The 19,931-nt window shown below is 36.8% G+C and overlaps 1 protein-coding gene across 1 annotated transcript; it reads right to left on the bottom strand.

Moving 5' to 3' along the window:
- Positions 1–8,098: 8,098 nt before the first annotated feature.
- On the bottom strand, positions 8,099–18,654 carry LOC105050357 (ADP-ribosylation factor 1). The gene is made up of 8 exons (XM_010930330.4): positions 18,413–18,654; positions 18,280–18,318; positions 18,129–18,191; positions 16,690–16,708; positions 12,428–12,539; positions 10,394–10,441; positions 9,311–9,441; positions 8,099–8,496 (listed from the first exon to the last, which is right to left on the bottom strand). Exons 1-8 carry the CDS (start codon positions 18,513–18,515, stop codon positions 8,466–8,468), a joined length of 546 nt encoding a protein of 181 aa, XP_010928632.1. The 5' UTR covers positions 18,516–18,654; the 3' UTR covers positions 8,099–8,465.
- Between the last annotated feature and the right edge of the window lie 1,277 nt (positions 18,655–19,931).

Below are 19,931 nucleotides of genomic sequence, written 5' to 3'. Positions count from 1 at the left end.
GATTTTTTAATGTTATTTTAGGGAAATGTCGGATATCTGCCGTTCGCGGATGTTGTAGGTCTGTGCCGACGTGGGACCCACGGGTGAGATTGGGGGCCTTGGCTCTTCCGGAAGAGGAAGCGAAAATTAGTACTATTAACGTATCAACGTCGCAGGCCGGTGGGACCGGGCTTCCTTGTAGTGCCGCGCTCTCGCGGCCGGTGATGTGGACGCGCCCCTTTTAACATCTGACCTCCTTTTCAACTCTCAATAACGCCGTTATCCTACTACTGGATATTCCGTTTTAGCTTCCTTTTAATCCAAATAGGATAGCGGTTATCAGAGTAAAATAATCATGTCATTTAGCAAGCTAAAGTCCTATTCTATGATAATATTACTAAGTTAATTCTTTGGCATAGATGTAAAATCTTTCCTCTATAATTGCTAGTTCGTTGCATGATATCTGGGAGGAGCTTTGGACAATGATTTTGAAGATAAATATTTAAGTATAGTATTAAATATTTATTTTATTAATTGATGAAAAAATAATTTAATTATTTTTCAGATGGATAAAATTTATTTTTATTTTATGAATAAATATTATCTATAATAAAATAATTTATTTATTTTAAAAATATAAAAATATAAAAAAATTAATTAATTAATAAAAATTTTAATTAATTTTTTTATAATATTTATTCATAAAAAGATGATCTTTAAATATCAAATAACTTGACACGGTTGTAACATTAAAACGGTCGTTATTTTGTATCTGACGGGGTAACGGTGGCCGGGATTGGCGGATCAATCACAACTCCAATCGCTTTCGCAGCGATGGATGATATGATCTGTTGATATGATCTGTTGGAATGTCAAGATTGCCCCTTTCTAGCGATATTGGTAGAACGAGCAAAGTAGGTTGGACGGAGAATTTTATGAGATGGTTGTGGGCAGTATTTTCTCCTCACATTTCGTTGGCTAGCTTTTTACCGTAATCTTATCAGCAATAAGCTTTACCGTGTCGCGGATGACTTGGACCTTGGCAACTTGCCCAGTCGGAAGATTGAGGCCCACCCCCCAACCGATGGCTACGGGCACGCGCCCTGCGTGATGCGACCCGATGAAGGGCAAATTAGTAATTTCGATAATCTCGTGACGACTGGGCTGCCGTCATCAGATGAACTCCTTATCCTGAGCCAAACCACCATCCAGACTTCGGCCTTCATCGATGGGCACGTGTCAAGTCAAGAGTTTACCAAAGGGGAATGTTGCGTTTATTGGACACGCGTCAATTAGGGAACAGCTGATCGGATAGAACGGTGCTACGGAGTCCGTAGCTGCTGTGGTACCGAGGTGGAAATAAAGGAGCTGGATAGCGGCAGGCAAAGGCCAACATGTGCAGTGGGGACCAGGGGGGATTTGATGGTTGGGGGTGGGGAAGGGGTGCACGGGAGTCAAACCACACCAGGAACACCCCACGATCCCACTAGATTTGGTGCTTCCCTGCTCTCACTTATACTTCTGGGAACGACCGCCAGATTGCTTTGGATTGTAATCTGACGGCTCTAGGATGTTGGACTCTTGAGCAGCCGTTGGGATGGTTGGGCCCAGGAAAGGGTCACGTTGTTGTACCAGTTTCTTTGGTGAAAGTGAAACGGAGGAGTTACTTCCCATCAGATAAATGATCATACGGACACGGAGGGATCACACGCATTAAAAGGTAACAGCTGACGTGTGGGTTCCCTGTTGCTCCGGCGGCCAGATTGAGGAGAAATGGGATACGCACACAAGCTTCGTAACATTTTTGGTGACAAGCTTGTTACTCGACTTACTGCTGCGCACCGTTGTTAACTTTTTTCTTCTTCTTCTTCTTCTTCTTCTTCTTCTACTGCAAAAGCTCTACGAACAAAATAACAACGGTGCCGTTACTGGATTCCCATCACTTCCTCATCCAACGTGGCCGTGAGTGCAATGCATAGAGACGGATAGTTATCACGTGAACGTCGGATAAACATACGAATGAATGCTCCTTTATACTTTTGAAATCTTAGTTAGGATAAATACAGAATATCATCTTAATTTTAATCTAATTTTATTTACATATTTTTATTTTAAAAAATATCAAATTAATCATTCAAATTTTTTAAATATTTTAAAATAATCAAACTATTTATTTATCAATAAATGATATTAATTTATTATTTTAATAGATAAAAATATTTCTCTATGATGTAGGAAGGATCATCACGAGAAAAGATGTGTTGGGGTTTATACTTAAAATTACAACTTCGGTAGAGATCCGATCTTCTTATTCGGTTAAGGATCGACAATTGTTCACATCATCAGATCTATTTAGATAACTATTGATAATGCTCGAAGACTAGTCAGCCAGCACAATCGATTCATAGATCGACAATTATATTAGTATCAAATCAACTGTTTAACTCGGATGTCAATCGAGTATCAACTAAAAAACAAAAATCCACGATCCGAAAAATTTGGGATCGTTAGAACAGTTACAACGCACGACTAATTAAGAAATCGTAGATCAGATTAACTATCCACTAAACCCACATTGAATTCAGTAGCTTCCATGATTCCGTATTTCAATAGATACAAGTTACAAAGCAACAGCACATCCCATCTCTATATAAAGGGGGATAAGATGGGGATCGGGGTATGCTTTTAGCTAGCTTGCTTGGCTTAGCAAGCTATGATTTTTATGATTTCTCTATATGTTCTCTGAACTCCAGCTAACTTAAGCATCCGAAGATCTCTCGTCGGATAAATTTCAGCAAGAGAATATTTTGCAAGTATATTTCCATCAAGAGCAAGGTACACCTATTTGGTACTCGTCCCAGTAACTCTCTAGAGTTTGACAACAATAGGATGGAGGTGGAAGAAGCCATTATATAAGGGGATGATGAAGTTGTAGAGATCAAGATAGAGAGGGAGAGCAGCATCATAGGTGAAATTAAAGGAGATGAATGGGTGAGAGAAAGCAGTTGGGGAAAGAGTCGGTGAAGAAAGGATGGAAGTGAAGGAAGCTATCAAGGAGGGGAAGGGCTTATAGGTAGGCTTGAAAAAGAAAGAAGAGGAGAAAAAGTAGATGACGAAGGAGGAGTTATTGACGATGAAGAGAAAGATGAAGAGAGCCATCGTAGAGGAGAAAGCTCATGGGCAGATTTAGAGGAGAAGTGGATGAAGAGCAAGAGAAAGAGATAGAAAGATAAATTGCTGGTGAGGAATGGACGGAGATAGAAAGAGTCACTGTGGAGGAAGAAGGGGAGGGGGGCAAAAAGATGAGAGAGAATGAAGGATGTTGGTGATGGAGGAGGAAGGGGAAGCAATCAAAGAGGAGAGAATAGGGAGGAGGGATGAAGCAATCAAAGAGGAGAGAAGGGAGAAGAGATGGGAAGAAGGATAGTTTGATTATTTTATAAAATGATAGTGTTATATGGTGGTTATATGACATCATTCCATTAATAGATATGAATGGTTTGATCATTTTGGAATATTTTAAAAATTTGAAGAACTAATTTGATACTTTATAAAATTGAATAGATAGATAAAATTGAGCTAAAGTTGAGGAGGTGTTTCGATCATTTATCTTAATAATTAATATATTATATTATTATTTTTAATTATATTATCAAGATATTATAATAAATAATAATCAATAGTATTAAAATTATTTATAGCATCGTGATAAAAATAGTGGTAGGCTAGAGAGCAACATGTCCATATCGGAATAAAATTATTATTATAGTACCTACATTTGGATCAAGTCGAGGTTGGGAGGATGGATCAAACTTGTAACATCCGATGATATTTAGATGCCATGTTGAATCATTATTTATTTCCATACAATAAGCAACCATCTTTTTACTTGTTGATTGTCATCATTTACTGTTACGGGCTTGGTGGGTCACCCTATTTGATTACTTCTAAACTATTCTTAATACAAAAGATCAAACTTCAATTCTAGATCTTCAATTTAATCGCCTGAGACTTTGTCAATAGTCTAATCCAATACATATATGCATATGATTAGAGTGAGGTTTGGATTCAAAGGCATCTACATGATGTAGTAGATGATTAGCCGTGATGTTCTTGATTATTAGTTTGAAAAGATGATTATATATATTAATTTTTATATTATAAGTATTGTCATTTGTTATTTAGTTCTGATGTTGATACCTGGTTTATTTAGTGTCCCTTTCATGGGATTAGGCGTGTTAGGCCGGGCAAATAACCAAAATACGCTGGAATAATGAAAATTTAGGGACAGTGAGTCGATGATTGCTGGGTGTTTTCGAACTTTTAATTACAAACATTCAGGTTGGGTGGTCCTTCAGGCCTCATCACCATCAGACACCGAAAGCATAGAACCGCCGACGACCGTACGGAAGATCTCCAAATCCCCATAATGCCCTCGAAACTGAGTGTAATTTACGACTATACTCCCCTTCCCACGTTGGACCCTATACCAACGCAAAGCCAACCACAAGAGACGTCAATGCAGGTCCCACTGGCGGTGCCACGTGTCCAATTGTTTGGTCCAGAAAGATGCGTTCAAGTTGGGACTTGGTTGGCGACAGATGGCTATTCACGGAATAAGCAGGGTGGCATTCATTACTCCCATCCTGGCGGCCGTTCGCATAGAAGGCGTGGCCCACGATATATTTAGTACCAGGCCTGTAACTAATTTCTGAACGGATTTAATTTATCGAAGATATCTTAGATATTAAATCTAGCTGAAATCTAGGTATCAGTGTGCTTAACCGACAATAAGAAAGCAAAATATATGTTTGACTATAACAAGACTAGATGTATTCAGTGTGGATGGCATGGGTGGATAGGAGTTCTATTATCTTTGATTCTTGATGAAAAGGAAGGAAAATATCTTTGAGGATACATGACAGTGTGTTGCGGCCAATTCTCTCATCTTTTGATCGTCGGAGATGTGCATCTGCAAGAAAAGTTCTCACTGACCGAAGATACCTCCGATAGAGATCCTCCAACGCTCAAACCAGAGAGGAGACTAGGCAACAGTGAAAAAAATCAGAGACTCAGCCAGAGGGAGAGAGCTTACTAAAACTGTTGCCTTACCTCGTTTTATCGTAGAATGCGGTATGGTCCCATCATTAATGGTGCAGACAACTGCAGAGTTGTCAAATCGTCGGGGACTGTCAAATCATCGTGGGTTGTCAAGTCATTGGAATTAATTCATGTTCTTGGCAGGACAATGCCCCATAGCGGTTGTACGACGTTTGGACGGACTGGTCGACTATATATAGGTATTCGATTGCCGGAACGTCGGATGATGACTCGAAAATACCGTCGACTGATCTGGTGCCTTGTGAAAGTCGGACGTCGGCCGCCACCCCCGACAGTGAGTCAATGATATGGATTCGGACGTTCGGTCGGTTGGAAACAGTATTGATCTGTTCGGCCGGTATACCTTCGGTCGGATATCGTCGGCAGTTATTGTCGGAGTCATCTGTCCACCCGATGGATAGAGTCGGACGTCGGTCGGATCGTTTCGAGGATAAGTCGGCATATAGGGGTCAGTCGGTATGTCTCAATACAGTGTGCAGTAGACTTTGCTCTGAGAAAATTCCATATTCGAGCATTAAGGACTTCCACGTTGATATCTAGATAAAGGATGTTCCAATTTGTTGGAACACTAGAGGTACAAACCTATATCAAGTATTTTGGTTTTGTTAACATCTAGCTCTTTGATAAAAGGTAAGAGTAAATATTGGGAAAGAACGCTTACTAATTATATTGCAAGCATAAACTTAAGATGAAGTATACAAAACTTTTAGTGAAGCGGAATCTTCACCAAATTCATGTAGATAGTGGATATCATTTTTCCTAATTAAAGGTAGATATTTAGCAACATTGAACGTGTTGATAGAAAAAAAATATAGAATTACATTTAACAAATTAGATTAGGTTGATGAAAATGCATTGATGAGGGGTGAATGTTAATTTGATTCCTACATAATTCAACAATAAAATTATTTCTCTCCAAAATGATAAAAACCTTTTTTTTTTGTTTCATATTTTGTTTTCATGATCAAATTTTCTCTCTTAGTTGTTTCGAATCAAGATGACGTTACAGAAAGTTTCCACCAAATAATTTTTTTTTTATTGGAACAAAAAAAATTGCTTTAACTTTTATTTAACCATCGTAAAGAAGGTCCTATAATGATTTATAAGAGGTGCCTTTTCTTTTTAGATGTGCATTGACTTGCATCAAATTCGCATCCATTACCAATATGGCAATGACTAAAATATGCACGTCAATCTGGATAGAGGCTTGATTGTTTAATGAAGCACAAAGTGAGCCATTTATTAAAGAATAACCAAATAAATAACTGCGACCCTTTTTTGCTATAAAATAATGAAGAATTTGTTGTAAATTTATGCATTATAATATTATTTCAACAGTCAAAATAATGTCAAAGAAATAAATAATAGGAGCATGGTCTTATGTACGAAATATTATCTCGCAAAAGAAAAACTTGTCAGTAGAGCAACACGGTCTTCTTATAATTTATCTAATACTACATTTGAATAGCTTGTGACATACCATTTCAACTAATTTGTGCGGAACTTGGGACCTTTCAATAAAGTTCACTGTTCATGGTTACTTTTGCAGTAATTTCAGGTATCGGATAACAATGGTTGCTTTCCCTGACGGACGCAAGACCTGGTTTGTAGATTAAAAAATTTTTGCTAGTAGGCCGATAAACGTATTTCTTGTGACTACCTTCGAGCTAAATGGGTGTAGGATAGATAGGAAATAGACGCCTCATTTGGTGACAATATAGAGCTCCCATTTTCGATTTGCTGCACTCTAATAATTGAAAACACGTGCATTCCCACGTTGTAATGCGAACCTGCGTCTTCTGAAACAAGTATCTCTTTTGAGCTGGGTGTTTTTGTCTTACCTTTTGCTGGGTAAAAGAACGACAGGCTTTGTACCAAGTTTTCGAGGAGACGGAGCCTTGTGCCAAAGCTCTTAAGAAAGGCGGATGACAGCAGGAAGAAAACACGCCAGTATTCTGGATGACATTGCCCGGCAACCCACCTTCTCTCTCTCCCCTCTCGAAAAATTATTGGTTAGACCACCTCTCTCTCTCTCTCTCTCCCCTCTCGCTCTGACACAACACACATGATTGGCTGCAATTTATCAACCTACCAAACTTTTTTATTTCTTGGACAACTTGTTTATCAATCTACTTTGCTTTCAAAAATTTTTTTTTTTAAGAAATTAGAGAAAGTAAGGTACTTTTCTTTTCTATATTTATATAAAAGCTTAGTATAGTACAACACGCTGAGTCAGATTGCATTGCAACCTCTCATCGGGCGAAACTATCAACTAGTACAATATGTGCATATGTCCAAAATGATTGGCTCTATCCCATAACATACCCAAATAAAACTATTTGCTTCGCAAAACGTATTTCCAACAAACCCAAACCCCATATAACACTGAATACAGAGATAATAGATGTACTACTGCTGATCCCTTTATCGATAAATACCGTAATGAAGGCATAACAATTTTGTAAAACGCTCCAACGTGGCATGTGATATATTATTTGACCCAGTGGAGAGGATAAATGTCGTTTCAAACCTATTTTTTTAGAGAAAGAAAAGCCTTGAAACTAATCTAAGAGGTATATTTGTCAGATTGATAGTTATAATGGGGACATTACATGATATGAACGGCATAGCTAAATTTTTGTTGGCTTTGAATCAAGCAAACGTAGTTTTTAAATGAAAATCACAAAAATCAAGAGGGTTGCACATCAGAGCACGGGAAACGAAAGCAGCATGGATTCACGCTTCAACGGTTCGGATGCACGTCCGCATCGCACATGAAAAACAAAAACTACGCTTGCCGCTCTCACGGATTAATTAATTCTGTTTCAAAATCCATGACGGTGACGCCCAACTTACGTAATGATTCGACATTTTGTATTTCCCATTTCTCACCTGTGTCTTGCAAGGCATCAACAATTAGCTGACGTTGCTGAAATGGCAAAGAATAAATAATATATACCCAATAAGGTTCTCTCAAAAGGATGTCTGGAGACACTAATTAAGAAACAGAATCACCACTGATCGTCTATCCAAATAGAAAACTAAAATAGTTCTACATGATGACCAATCGCAATCTTGAAAGGATGTAAAATAATTTATACCCTCAAACAATATTTGCTCCACCAATTCTAACGCTGCTCAAAGTTCCTAATGCGAAACAGAATGATATATGTTCCAACTCCTTGACCACAATTTCACAAGTAATGTGCGAGGAAAACTCTCGCGCTATAGGAAAAAGATATGTCAGAAAAATTTTACCATCATGGCATGAAAACCAAGATCTTCTTGGATCATTCCCCGGGATCTGCAAGTCCCTCCATCCTCCCTTCTATATCTGAGAGATGTACACCATTGTACTTCACAAATTAGCTCCCAGACTTGAGCGTGTTACTGAGCCTGCATCAATGAACATCACTTCCCACTAAGCTCTAGCACGTCATGGAATTTCCATCTTGTTTCGAAATCAGAACTTTCACTAGAGCATCCCCATGGGAAACAAAATTAATTATACACAAGTAATAGCCTACAAGAGAACATGTCTCTTGGCTAATTTTAGAAGAGTTCCACCATCAAATCATCAGATGGGATAAAGATCTATGCTTGGAAAATCCAAATGGATGAAAGAGATGGACACGAAATGCAGGCTGAAAAATGAAATTATGGAGTTTGTCAAGTTCAATCACATTGACGATCATCTAAGGAATAAGAACCAATTCATGTTGTCATGCAGTTTTTTACCACAAGCTGCAAGATAGATGAATATTAATCATACAGCTATGTTTCTTACTGCACTATCTCTTCTAGTTTGCCATCTGCATGATAAACCCATGCACTAATTTCCTCACCATCCACACAAAAATTAATGAAGTTTTAAACCTCTGCACTTGAAAAGTTATTTCTGAGAGGGTAGCTCTATGGCACAGAGCAAAAGCCAGATATAACGTAATGAATACGAAAATCCAAGTATTCCATCATAAGTTTTAACAGCTATGTCTTGGATCTTCATGTTGGACCATGTTAGCCGCTATTAACTAGTCATAAATGAGGCATCTGCCAAGCATGGCCAGCATCATTGATTAGAACTAGTCAGGCACTTCTTTAAAAGTTCACCTTACTAGTTTTGCACCGTTTGATTTCTTTAAAGAAGCTACTGCAGTTAGTTTCGCACTTCATTAATTAGTTGCAAGCTGAAATGGTAAATTGAGCTTACCAGTCTAAACCCTCAAATAGCCCTTCTCCTTTTAGAGCTGAAGTTTTAAAGATGGCCCACTGACGGTTTTTTATCTTATGAAGTTCCAAGGCTTCGGTTATTGCAGCATCATCAAGTGCACCTGGGAGATCCTGCACAGGAACACAAATAACTATACCACTGAGGCACCAGGATGCCAAGATATTCTCCAAGTAGATGATATAGGCAACATAGGAAGAGTCTCACAAAGTACTGCCTTAATCTGATTAAATATGGCAACCCATGACAAAATAGCTACAAGACCTAAGTATAGAGGTGTTTTATCCTTATCACCAACAAACAGACAATGTTAAAAAACTAGAATAGTGAGGCGCACATGCTTAAAAAAAACTATATTGTGAGGTATACTATGGCAATCAAAGCAAGCAAAATATTGATTATATCAAAGGTGTAAAAACTTACCAGAGCAAGAGCATAGCTAACTGTGTTCACAAAGAGACAGCAAGATGACATATGAACCGAAGGAACATCCAATGGGCAAGAAGTGCCAAAAAAAAAAAAAAGAAAAAGGAACAGAGGAAAGAGCAAACAAGCAATTGCTAGAATGAATTTTCTATGAAGAAAGAGATCATGCTTGAATGAGACAACTGCTTATAAAGTGGGGCATAAAACAAAAAGTAAGATATAGATCAGAAAAGAGAGTCATGCCAAATTCACAATTGGCTTTCTTTCTGTCAAAATTCTAAGGGAAAAATAATCATGGTACAAGTTGAATCAACTTTTAACATAGCCAAACTATAGTCACAACAACTGAAATTAATGTAGTGTGATGGAAAGGCTATAGATGAAAACTTCAAACTTTTTGAGGCATGTATTCACTTTCTATTTTTTGAAGGATGAACATACAAGTGATTTTCGAGGGATATATGCAGAATAATGCTCAACTCCCAAAATTTCTTTTAACAAAAAATAAAATTTAAAATAAATGAATTGATTAAAAGAAATGCTAAAATAATGGTTCACACACATTCACAACATTTTTTTTTTTTTTTTAAAAAAAGGAGCTCTAGAGGCTAAATTGAATTGTAGAACAACTCTCTTCACCTGCTTGTTTGCATATACGAGGACAACTGCACCTTTTAGCTCTTCCTCCTGGCAAAGAAAATGAAGCAATTAAATTTTTTTAGTCATCGCAGCTGTTGGAAGAACAGAATATGTAATTGTTTTGATCCTCCCCTCTGGAGGTGTATGTTAACTTCATTTTGGGCACTGTTATGGTCTGTGAATTATAAAGACACTATTGAATCTTGATCCATGTCAACTTAACCTGAGAATATCACAAGATTTGACTGCTAAACAATTGAATGGAAAGAGTCTGAGCCCAAAAAAATAAAAACAACAACAACATCACCAACAATTGAATGGGACGAGATTAATTGAGGCCTAGATCTAATCTTACAAACGGCAAGGGAACAGGCACAAAACTATAAATAGAGAAATATTTTCAAGTATATTAATATTAAGTTGCATCTTTTTGGCTTCATCTTTTTTTAGGGGAATCTTTTTTTACTTTATCTAATTTGTAAAATAGCCACCATGACAAGATTTTGTAGACAACAAGATTGGTATGGTTGTAATACAATGAAGTAATTAGCATAAAATAAGAAGATCCAGAGATATTTGCAATACGAGTCATTTAAATTATAACATTTATATGAAGATACATGCAGCTAATCATGATAAATTCATTTACTATAATCACTAAATGATGGCTGACAGTCAACCAATCATTTGAAATCCAAGAAAGAATTTTATGCATAGGTACAATGACATGTTCTCCTTGCAAATCTCCTTGATCTTAACTCCTCACCCGTGGTAAACTATCAAAGCCTATCACTTATGCTGTCTTAACCATATGAGATTAGAAGACGCAGTTCAATTTAATTAATAAAGTAAAAGGACATAAAAACTGGATAAGCTGCTTATATTGCTGGTTACATTTGATTTGTTTATGACACCAAGAATACATAATTTTTACAGTGAGACATATCAATTAACTGTGATGACAGGTTAAAAAACAATTGATTTGTATAAAATAACTGATATCTCAATAATGATGAAGTTAAATTAGCTTAATAAGCTGTAACACGAACAGGTGTTGGCAGCATCTTTGGCCCCATTGCAATCTAAGATGCTCATGCTGTTGTAACACCAATTGCTAATTTTCTAATGGACATGCCTGTGTTGCATTTAAATTACCTCCTTTACCAGTATCTAGTGACCATTCCAAGATTGGTGCCTAAAAGCAGGACCACATTTCTGTTTGGGCTCAAGCACCCGGTCATCAACATACAAGGATCCTCTGATCAACCCCCCCGCCTCCCACAAAACACAACACAACCAAAAAAAAAAAAAGAGTCTCGATTCAGATACGATACACTGATTCACCGGGAACCTTGTCCATGACAAGGGTCACGATATGCACCTCACGGTTGTCAAAATAGCCCAATCATGGACCTAGCTTATCAACCAAATGGTCATATCAGCAGCAGACTTAGTTCAAGGCTAGTTCAAACCACTTAATCATTCATGATTGAACTGCATTGTCATAATTTCAGTAAGATAACATTATAGCATGCTTGGTGAATTTACAGGAAAAAAAAACATTTTTGAGATAATTTATTTTGTAAAATTTAAACCGAAATCATAAGCAAAAGGAACGATATCATTGTTTTTTTAGTTCAAGCAGTAGAGATTGCAGAGCTTCCTCATTTGTTCATCTTATTGGAGGCTGGAACTCAATTGAAAGGCTTTGGTTGAAGGCCTTTTCTAGTCACTCATTCGCACATGAGGTTTTTTCCTCGAACCATCTGATTTTCTTTGAGATCAATTTTAATGCACCTTACTCCCCTATCAGCATCCAATCATTTATAAATACATGACAAAAAATATTTTTTTATATATAATTCATAAAATACACACACGAGAAAATTCTGCCAAAGAATAATCATAACAGATCATATAAATAAAGTATTCATCAAGTCAGATTCTTCATAACATTCTTGATTCATAGCATAGTATTGTTGCAAAAATGTATAATGGAACAAATGAAGAAATGATCTTTAGCATGCTGCATACCTCTAGGATAGCATGAAATTCATCCTTAGCCGTCACCAATCTATCAGTATCACTTGAATCAACAACATAGATAATGGCTTGGGTGTTTGGAAAGTAGCATCTCCAATAGGGCCTGTATATGTTCACACACACACCACACATGAATACACATGCCAAAAAAAAAAAGCAAAAAAGAAATGAAAAGACAAAAGTAGTTATTAATGGGCTTTTTCAATGGCTCATTCTGCAAGCATACAAGTCTATGTTTCTTAAAATTATATGATAGAAAAGATAACAGAACCAACAATTTTCTTCACAAAGGAATAACTAGACCTTTGTGAGTATATCAAAATTCCTCCTACTTGCATGCAAATATTTCACCAGCACCCCCTCTCTATAACAAGCACCCTTCCTCACAAAGGTTGTGTCTAGCCTATGATGTAGAAAACGCAAATCATCTTGAATGGTTTTCACTTGTCACGTAGTGGTGACACGCCTACAGTTATTTGATCACATTCACTATTAAGCTCCCAAAATTACCACATTTTCACCTTTATCATCATCTCTTTTAATCTCAATCTTAAACTAATAGCCTTCCAAACTTTCAACATATTTACTCAGACAATACACTTCAAAGTATTCCTCACATATAACAATCAAATTAGACTCTACAGACATGTCCACTTTATCCAACTATTAGAAGGTATTACGCAAAGCTGAATATTAGAGAAGCTAAAGACTGTTAGGCTGCCCTCTCCTATAACTCATTTTTACACCAAAGGCTCCTATATAAGCATTCTCAGCAGAGTTAATTTACTAATTCAATATACTTTTGATTCTCATTGCCCACCCAATTCTGTGTTTAGTATATCATAAACATTTGCAGCTTCTAATCAATAAAAAAACATAGAAAAATATGCTCTCTAACTAGGATGCTGAATTATCGCACTGAACTCACTAATAAAATACCAACTCATGGATTGAATAGCTGTAAATACTGTGCTGGAACTACAAGTTTTGTCTTCCACAAAAACAGTCACAAATTATTGATCTTCAATCAAATTGTCCATATCAACTAAAGACCAAATTTTGACAACATGTCACTCAGCTTTCATTTGAATCACATCCATTTGCTCACTGGTACCACATCGATATTCATCTCTAACTGTTCACAAGGGTGCTGTGGGTACATTTTCAACAACAATGATGACAAGTGTTTTAAAAGGTGGTTGCAGTATGTGGGCAGCTTGGAAACTGCAATATGATTAGGCGAAAAACAGACCTTTAGGCAGACAACAAAGCAAACCATATTCATAATTAAAGTAAATTCCATAGATAAACTATAACTAGAAAACTAGAAATAAATCAGAAGATATATCAGAAAATATAAAAATGGTAAAGAATCATTTTTACATTAATCCAAGAATCCATTTTAGTGTAATGTAATATGTTAACTAGTGAAATTAAAGATATTCCCTACAGATAATGCAACAATACAAATCCTTCAAAAGAATGATGAACTAGTCAAGAGAGATGACAAATCAAGCAATTTTATGAGATGATGAAATAGTTGATGCAAATTTAGGGAAAAAATAATAATATAGTAATGCTTGAAATAAGGATGCTTCAGCACCAATTGGGAAAACAAGAGTATCATAATCTTTTGATGCAACATATGCAAATACGTCCACCACTCCTAGCATATTGTCCAAATCCGAACCCACACCTGGGCCTAGGCACACCAGTTAGGTACCTAATTGGTGGTCAGCCCACATATAAAAGCCACTCAATGGTTTGGGAGGTGGGCCATAAGCGAGGCACCATGAAAACTGACAAGGCGGTAATTCTCATGCAAATTACATGTAATGGATCTTCCAAAAACTCCAACTACCATTATCTGGGTAACACCCTTCCCAACCTCCATTATAAACAAGGCCTCTCATCAAAGACGATATTGATACAACATTTGTATAAGAGATTTTTCATCAAACAATTAACACTATCATCAAATTCTAAACTCAAGAATAAGCCACCATTAGATAATGCCTCAATATGATAATGCCCATCAAACCTAAATAGACCTAATGGTGTTTTTAGTCATTGATAATAGCTTAGAAGCCAGAATTGCCTAATTCAACTAGCGCAACTGACTTGGAAGCGTGATTCTATGATTCCAAAGCATATTCATATAGAAATCATGAATTGAGCTATCAAGAATCGGAGGCCGGATTCCATCACAAATCATGCATGCAAGAGCGAAATTGGGAAAAAGGATGAGGCAGGGATGCTGACCTCGATATACAGTTGGACGAGGTCATTGTGGATACCTATGAGTTCATGACGTTATGAATGAGGAAGGTACTTTTTCCAAATCTGGTTCCCTATAAAGGAGTATCATATACATATTGCATAGTTTATATACTTCAGAAGGATCTTCACTACAGGAAAAAGCACATCAGAGGAGACTGCAATGTCTTTCACACAACCCATTGTCACCAATCACTCAATAGTTGTCACTTCTTTCATTGTACCTTTAGGACTTGACATTGCATACAGGCCACATTGGTTTCCATTCTACTTCATAATTTCATTTAATTCACGTCAATTTAGCAAGTTACCTAACTCTTTAATTTACAAACTTCTATAGTTGTCAAATCAAAAGGCAAAAAAAATAATCTTTATACGGCCACAGAACACTATCTTTCTCAGACTAGTCATTCCGATATGTTGAAACAAGAACCTGTCAATTCTTTTTACTAAAAAATGGTGTTAATCCAATTGGTGGCTTCATTCCTTACATACCAAACTTACTTTCTTAAGGCTACTACAGAAATGGCATATCTATGTTAAAAAGTGGTGGTGACATAATTTTACATGAAGCAAAATTATGGACTTCTATTTATCACTGCATGCATAAGTTTTTCTCTGTATACACATAATAAAGTGAATGATTGGAACAAAACACAGCCGAATCACATAACAAGCGTCCCTGGTCATGCTTTCTCTATGTTTCAGAACTATCTAAACACTTCTAATACAATCTTCTAAACAGATAGACATCCATAACAAGGTTTGTTAACTCGTAGGAACTTACAATCAAAAAACCAAAAACTTGGTCTTCCCTATGACATTAGTCATTTGTGATTATTAAAAATCTTCCGCCTCCCGCCCATTCTCTCTCCTCGCCTCAAAGTGCATAGCGCGCGCGCACACACCCCAGCTCATGTAACCAAAGCTTCTAAGAATAACAACCATCGGAGAAGGTTGACTTAGCCAATAGATCAAACACCATCAAAAAGGTTGCATAAGCAATCTCTTCACCATAGTTGTTAATGTAAAGTATAGCCACAATTAGACAGATCACCAGGGTCATGATATTTTCCCTTGAGCTGATCTTTTCCAAACAATTAAAGTGATCTCACTAATATGTGAGTCTACAGGCCTTCTTGAGTCAACAATCAATAGAGGGGACACTCATAAAGACAACATGTTTGGGAAATCAGCTTTACACTTTGAAATCTTCTTATGGTTCTTCAGCTCTAGGTATATGACTAAATTTGATTTTAACAGCTCCAGGTCTTCTTTCTATAATAGTCTAGGATAGGATGATTTCGTAATTTTCAGTATATGGTTTCCTAGGGCACTATGAGAATCTTTCCATTTTGAACAATTGTGTATTAGTGCTGTCAGAATATTTCTACTTATAAATTATTCGCAGGATTGTAGATCACTTTCTTATTGAAACTAAAGGAAAACATGTTTCCATCTCTATAGAGGAACACTCCAAAGTTTAAAATATATTCTCATATCTATAAACTAACATGTAGCTACCAATGCCAGTCCCAAGCCCAAATAAGAAAAGGCAGAGGTTTGACATTAGGTTGAGAACCAGTCATGAAAAGCATGTTGAATGATGAAGTGCATATAAATTCGATTTCTGTGAATATTAGGGCAGATATATAGAAAAACTTAAAATAAACTCTGAGATTACCCTAAACAGGAGTGTTTGGTGAATAAGGACCACAAAGGCAACACAAAACAGTTGGATAAAGCTTGATTATTATGAATATCTAAGAACTAACATATTTTATTGGAGAAATTTTTGATGATTTCATAGTGAAGGACCCCCATAGAAACTAGTTAGCAAACACACTAAGGATGGACATCTAAGAGGATTCCACTAACAATAAGGAGATAGAACATAGCAAGTTAATATGTTGGAAAAACATAGACAAGATATAACATCATTATCTGAAGATTTGATTAAGCAGGATATGAAATACCTGATACTTGTCTGCCCACCTGTTTCAGCAAACCATACAGTTCATGTCAAAAACAGCATTTAGTAGATGAATCAGTTAAAGTAAATGAATCATTCCAAACAACAAATTGATGTTAAAAATAAGTCCAAGGTTCAATAATTATGAGAAAAAAACCCAGATACAATGTAACAGTTTCAAGCTACATGCATGGCCATAATTCCTGAAGACTTGAAAGTGTATAAACTTATCGTTAATCGATCAGTATGCAACACGTATCACAATATAGCATAAGCCTCTCTGCTAGATCTAGTATCAGTATATACTGTAGCATATATTTACACTCAGAAACCTCCAGCATGGACAATACATTGGCTAACAGCCAGGGCTTTTTTACTTATACAGGACCGGAATATATATAATATTTGAATATATATATTCTGGATTTTTCATTGAGACATAGGGACAAGTTTTTAAGATTCAAACTATCTAGTTTAAAAGAACCAGGCTTTCTTAATAATATAACCAACAAACTCATCACATCTCTTTGAAAGCATGTTGGAATTGGTAATATGAAATATATAGATGCTCAACTAAATTCATTAGTTGACATGTTCATAGCAAAAGTTGGAAAAGTGTCTCTTGCAAGTTTACTTATTTGCTTTGCACTGATTAATCAGTTGCACAATTTGAAAACATACAATAACTCTAGTACAAAGATATTTTAACAGATGCATGGTGTTAGTGATTATCACCCAGTTGCCTTGTACATGTTGGATTATTACCCCATTTCTGTGGATCCAAAAGTTGTTTCTCACATTATGTGGTACTAAGTCACCAAAAAAATATTCATTTTCTCCAACTCAGCATAATAACTTCAGATATCAACAATGGAACATGTCACTTTTAATTTTTATTATTAACTTTGACCATGATGGAGTCATCCTACAATGGTAACTTTGTTTGTCTACAATGATACCCTTGTTGGCTTACTTTTATGAGACTGTTAACCATCTAGGAACATAGCCAATACTCCTTATAAGACATGGAAAACCAACTTCGCAATTGAGATTTGAGGGGCCTCTACTCTAGTTACTTAATATCATTGATTAAACATACAAAATTTCAGATCTTTACAGCTTGCTAGGCCATTAAACAAACAAAGAAGAAATAAAACGAAAAATAAAATAGACAAAAGCGACCAGCATTGCAGTATCATGATTAAGCTCCAAACAATCAAACAAAATACCGTTTATCTACAAATTTTATGCCAAACTCATTACTACAAAGACATCACTAAAAAATCGGCATTACAACAACATAGTTGAGCTTCGACACATCAAAGCCAGCAGGCCAGTACCAAGTAAATCAGTGTCAGATTCTTCATAAACAATTTCACCCTGATAAAATCATCAATAAAAGGGGCAAAACTAGAAAAAGTAAGAAAGGGCAGATCCACGTACCTAGATCCCAAACTTGGAGCTTAATATTGTTGTACTGCACCGTTTCCACATTGAATCCGATCGCTGAATCAGACCAAAGAGAAAAGAAAAGCCAGCGGTTAGCAAAGAAGAAATCTCAAGAATTAAAGGAAGAGAGAGGGAGAAGACGCACTTGGGATCGTGGAGACTACTTCCCCCATCTGGAGCCGATCTGAAACAAAGAAAGCGAAATAGATGTAGTCCCGTAGATCCAAAACGTGGAACAAATTCAAGAAAGAAAAAGGGAGGGGGGTGGAGAAACATACAGAGGATGGTGGTTTTTCCGGCATTGTCGAGGCCGAGGACGAGGATCCGAGCCTCCCGGTTGCCGAAGAGCGAAGAGAGCATCCGGGTGAAGAGGATGCCCATGGCGGCGACGGATCGATCGGATCCGAGGGCTCGGATTCCCCTAGAACCAATGCAGATCGGTGGAGCAGAATCCTATTCCCTGCGACCACGAAGGGTGAGAGAGAGATAGAAAGAGCCCTAATGGTAGAACCGCGATCTGCTTGCTTGGCTCGCAGTTTTCGCCTCTTGAGGGTCGGTGGTGGGGCCTTTGGACTGGTGGGGTGTTTCCAAGGGAAGAGACGGGAAAGTGGGAAACTCGCCGGAAGAGAGGGTGTGGGTTGTATTTTTGCTTCAAAGAATGATTATTGTTCTTCCGCGACGTGATCCATTGGATCAACTTCTTCATCAACGCGCTTCACTGTTCTGGAAGGACTATTACGCGATCCAACGGTAGATTCCCGCGAAGGATGGTGAATCCTTCTTTCGCGCGAAAGATACAACCCTTTTTTTTGCACGGACTTAGGCTATTGAATATTTGGAAGAATTCAGGTTTTTTTTGGATGTAGTATTTAAGTTTTATATTTAAAATCTCTAGTTGCCGAATAGAGTACCGTGACCACTAGGAAATGTGTTAGTTCATAAAAAATTCACAAATTACTCTTGTAAATCAATGAAAATAAATTAATTAATCTATTTTAATGTACTATTAATTATAACTTTTTAGAAAATCTTTCTCCTTGTTTTATTTGCTATGGTAACATATTTTTCGTTTGGTTCCTAATTCCTGCCCTGCAACCTTTGGCCATTATAAATTTAATTATTCTGGCAAATACCATTGCTTTAGATTAAAAAATTGTTTAAACAAGAACACGCGCTAGTAAGAAATTTATATGTTAGGGACCAGACGCCTTGCAACAACTATCAAACCTAAGAGAAATAAAATACATGTTTTCTTGTTACTTCTCATTTTTTATAATTTATTTTTGATATTATTTGAGGAGAGTTGCATAATTTATTTTTGTTGCGGCCAATCTTCTGTCACCTATAGTCGGTGAAGAGTACCAGCAAGACAAAATTCTCACAGATCGAAGTTGTGTCTGGCGGAGATCCTCTGATACTTAAGTTAGAGAGAAGGTTGGTGAACAGCAGATAAGAATGTTGAGAGTGGTAGAGTCTTAGCCTAAAATTACTTTATCTGTGCTGTTCGTTTATCTCCCATTTATAGATGATTCTGATGTAACCGTCGAGCATGTGGTTCTGCCTTTTATGATGCTAAATTATCGGATCATAATCATGAAGTTAATGGGTTGTTTATTCTCATTAATGAACGTGACATATAATCGATAACCATTCATAACAGTTAGGATATGCTGAGCAGATAGGCCGACTATATGTTGGTAATACTGATAAGTCGGTAGAAGACCGAATGAGTATTGGCTGGTAACTCTGATAGTTCAATCGGAAGTTAACCAAATTGTTAGCTGATGGTTGATAGTA

Source organism: Elaeis guineensis, chromosome 8 (assembly GCF_000442705.2).
Source record: "Elaeis guineensis isolate ETL-2024a chromosome 8, EG11, whole genome shotgun sequence".
Lineage (NCBI taxonomy): Eukaryota > Viridiplantae > Streptophyta > Magnoliopsida > Arecales > Arecaceae > Elaeis > Elaeis guineensis.
This window is presented reverse-complemented; position numbering and strand designations above follow the sequence as displayed.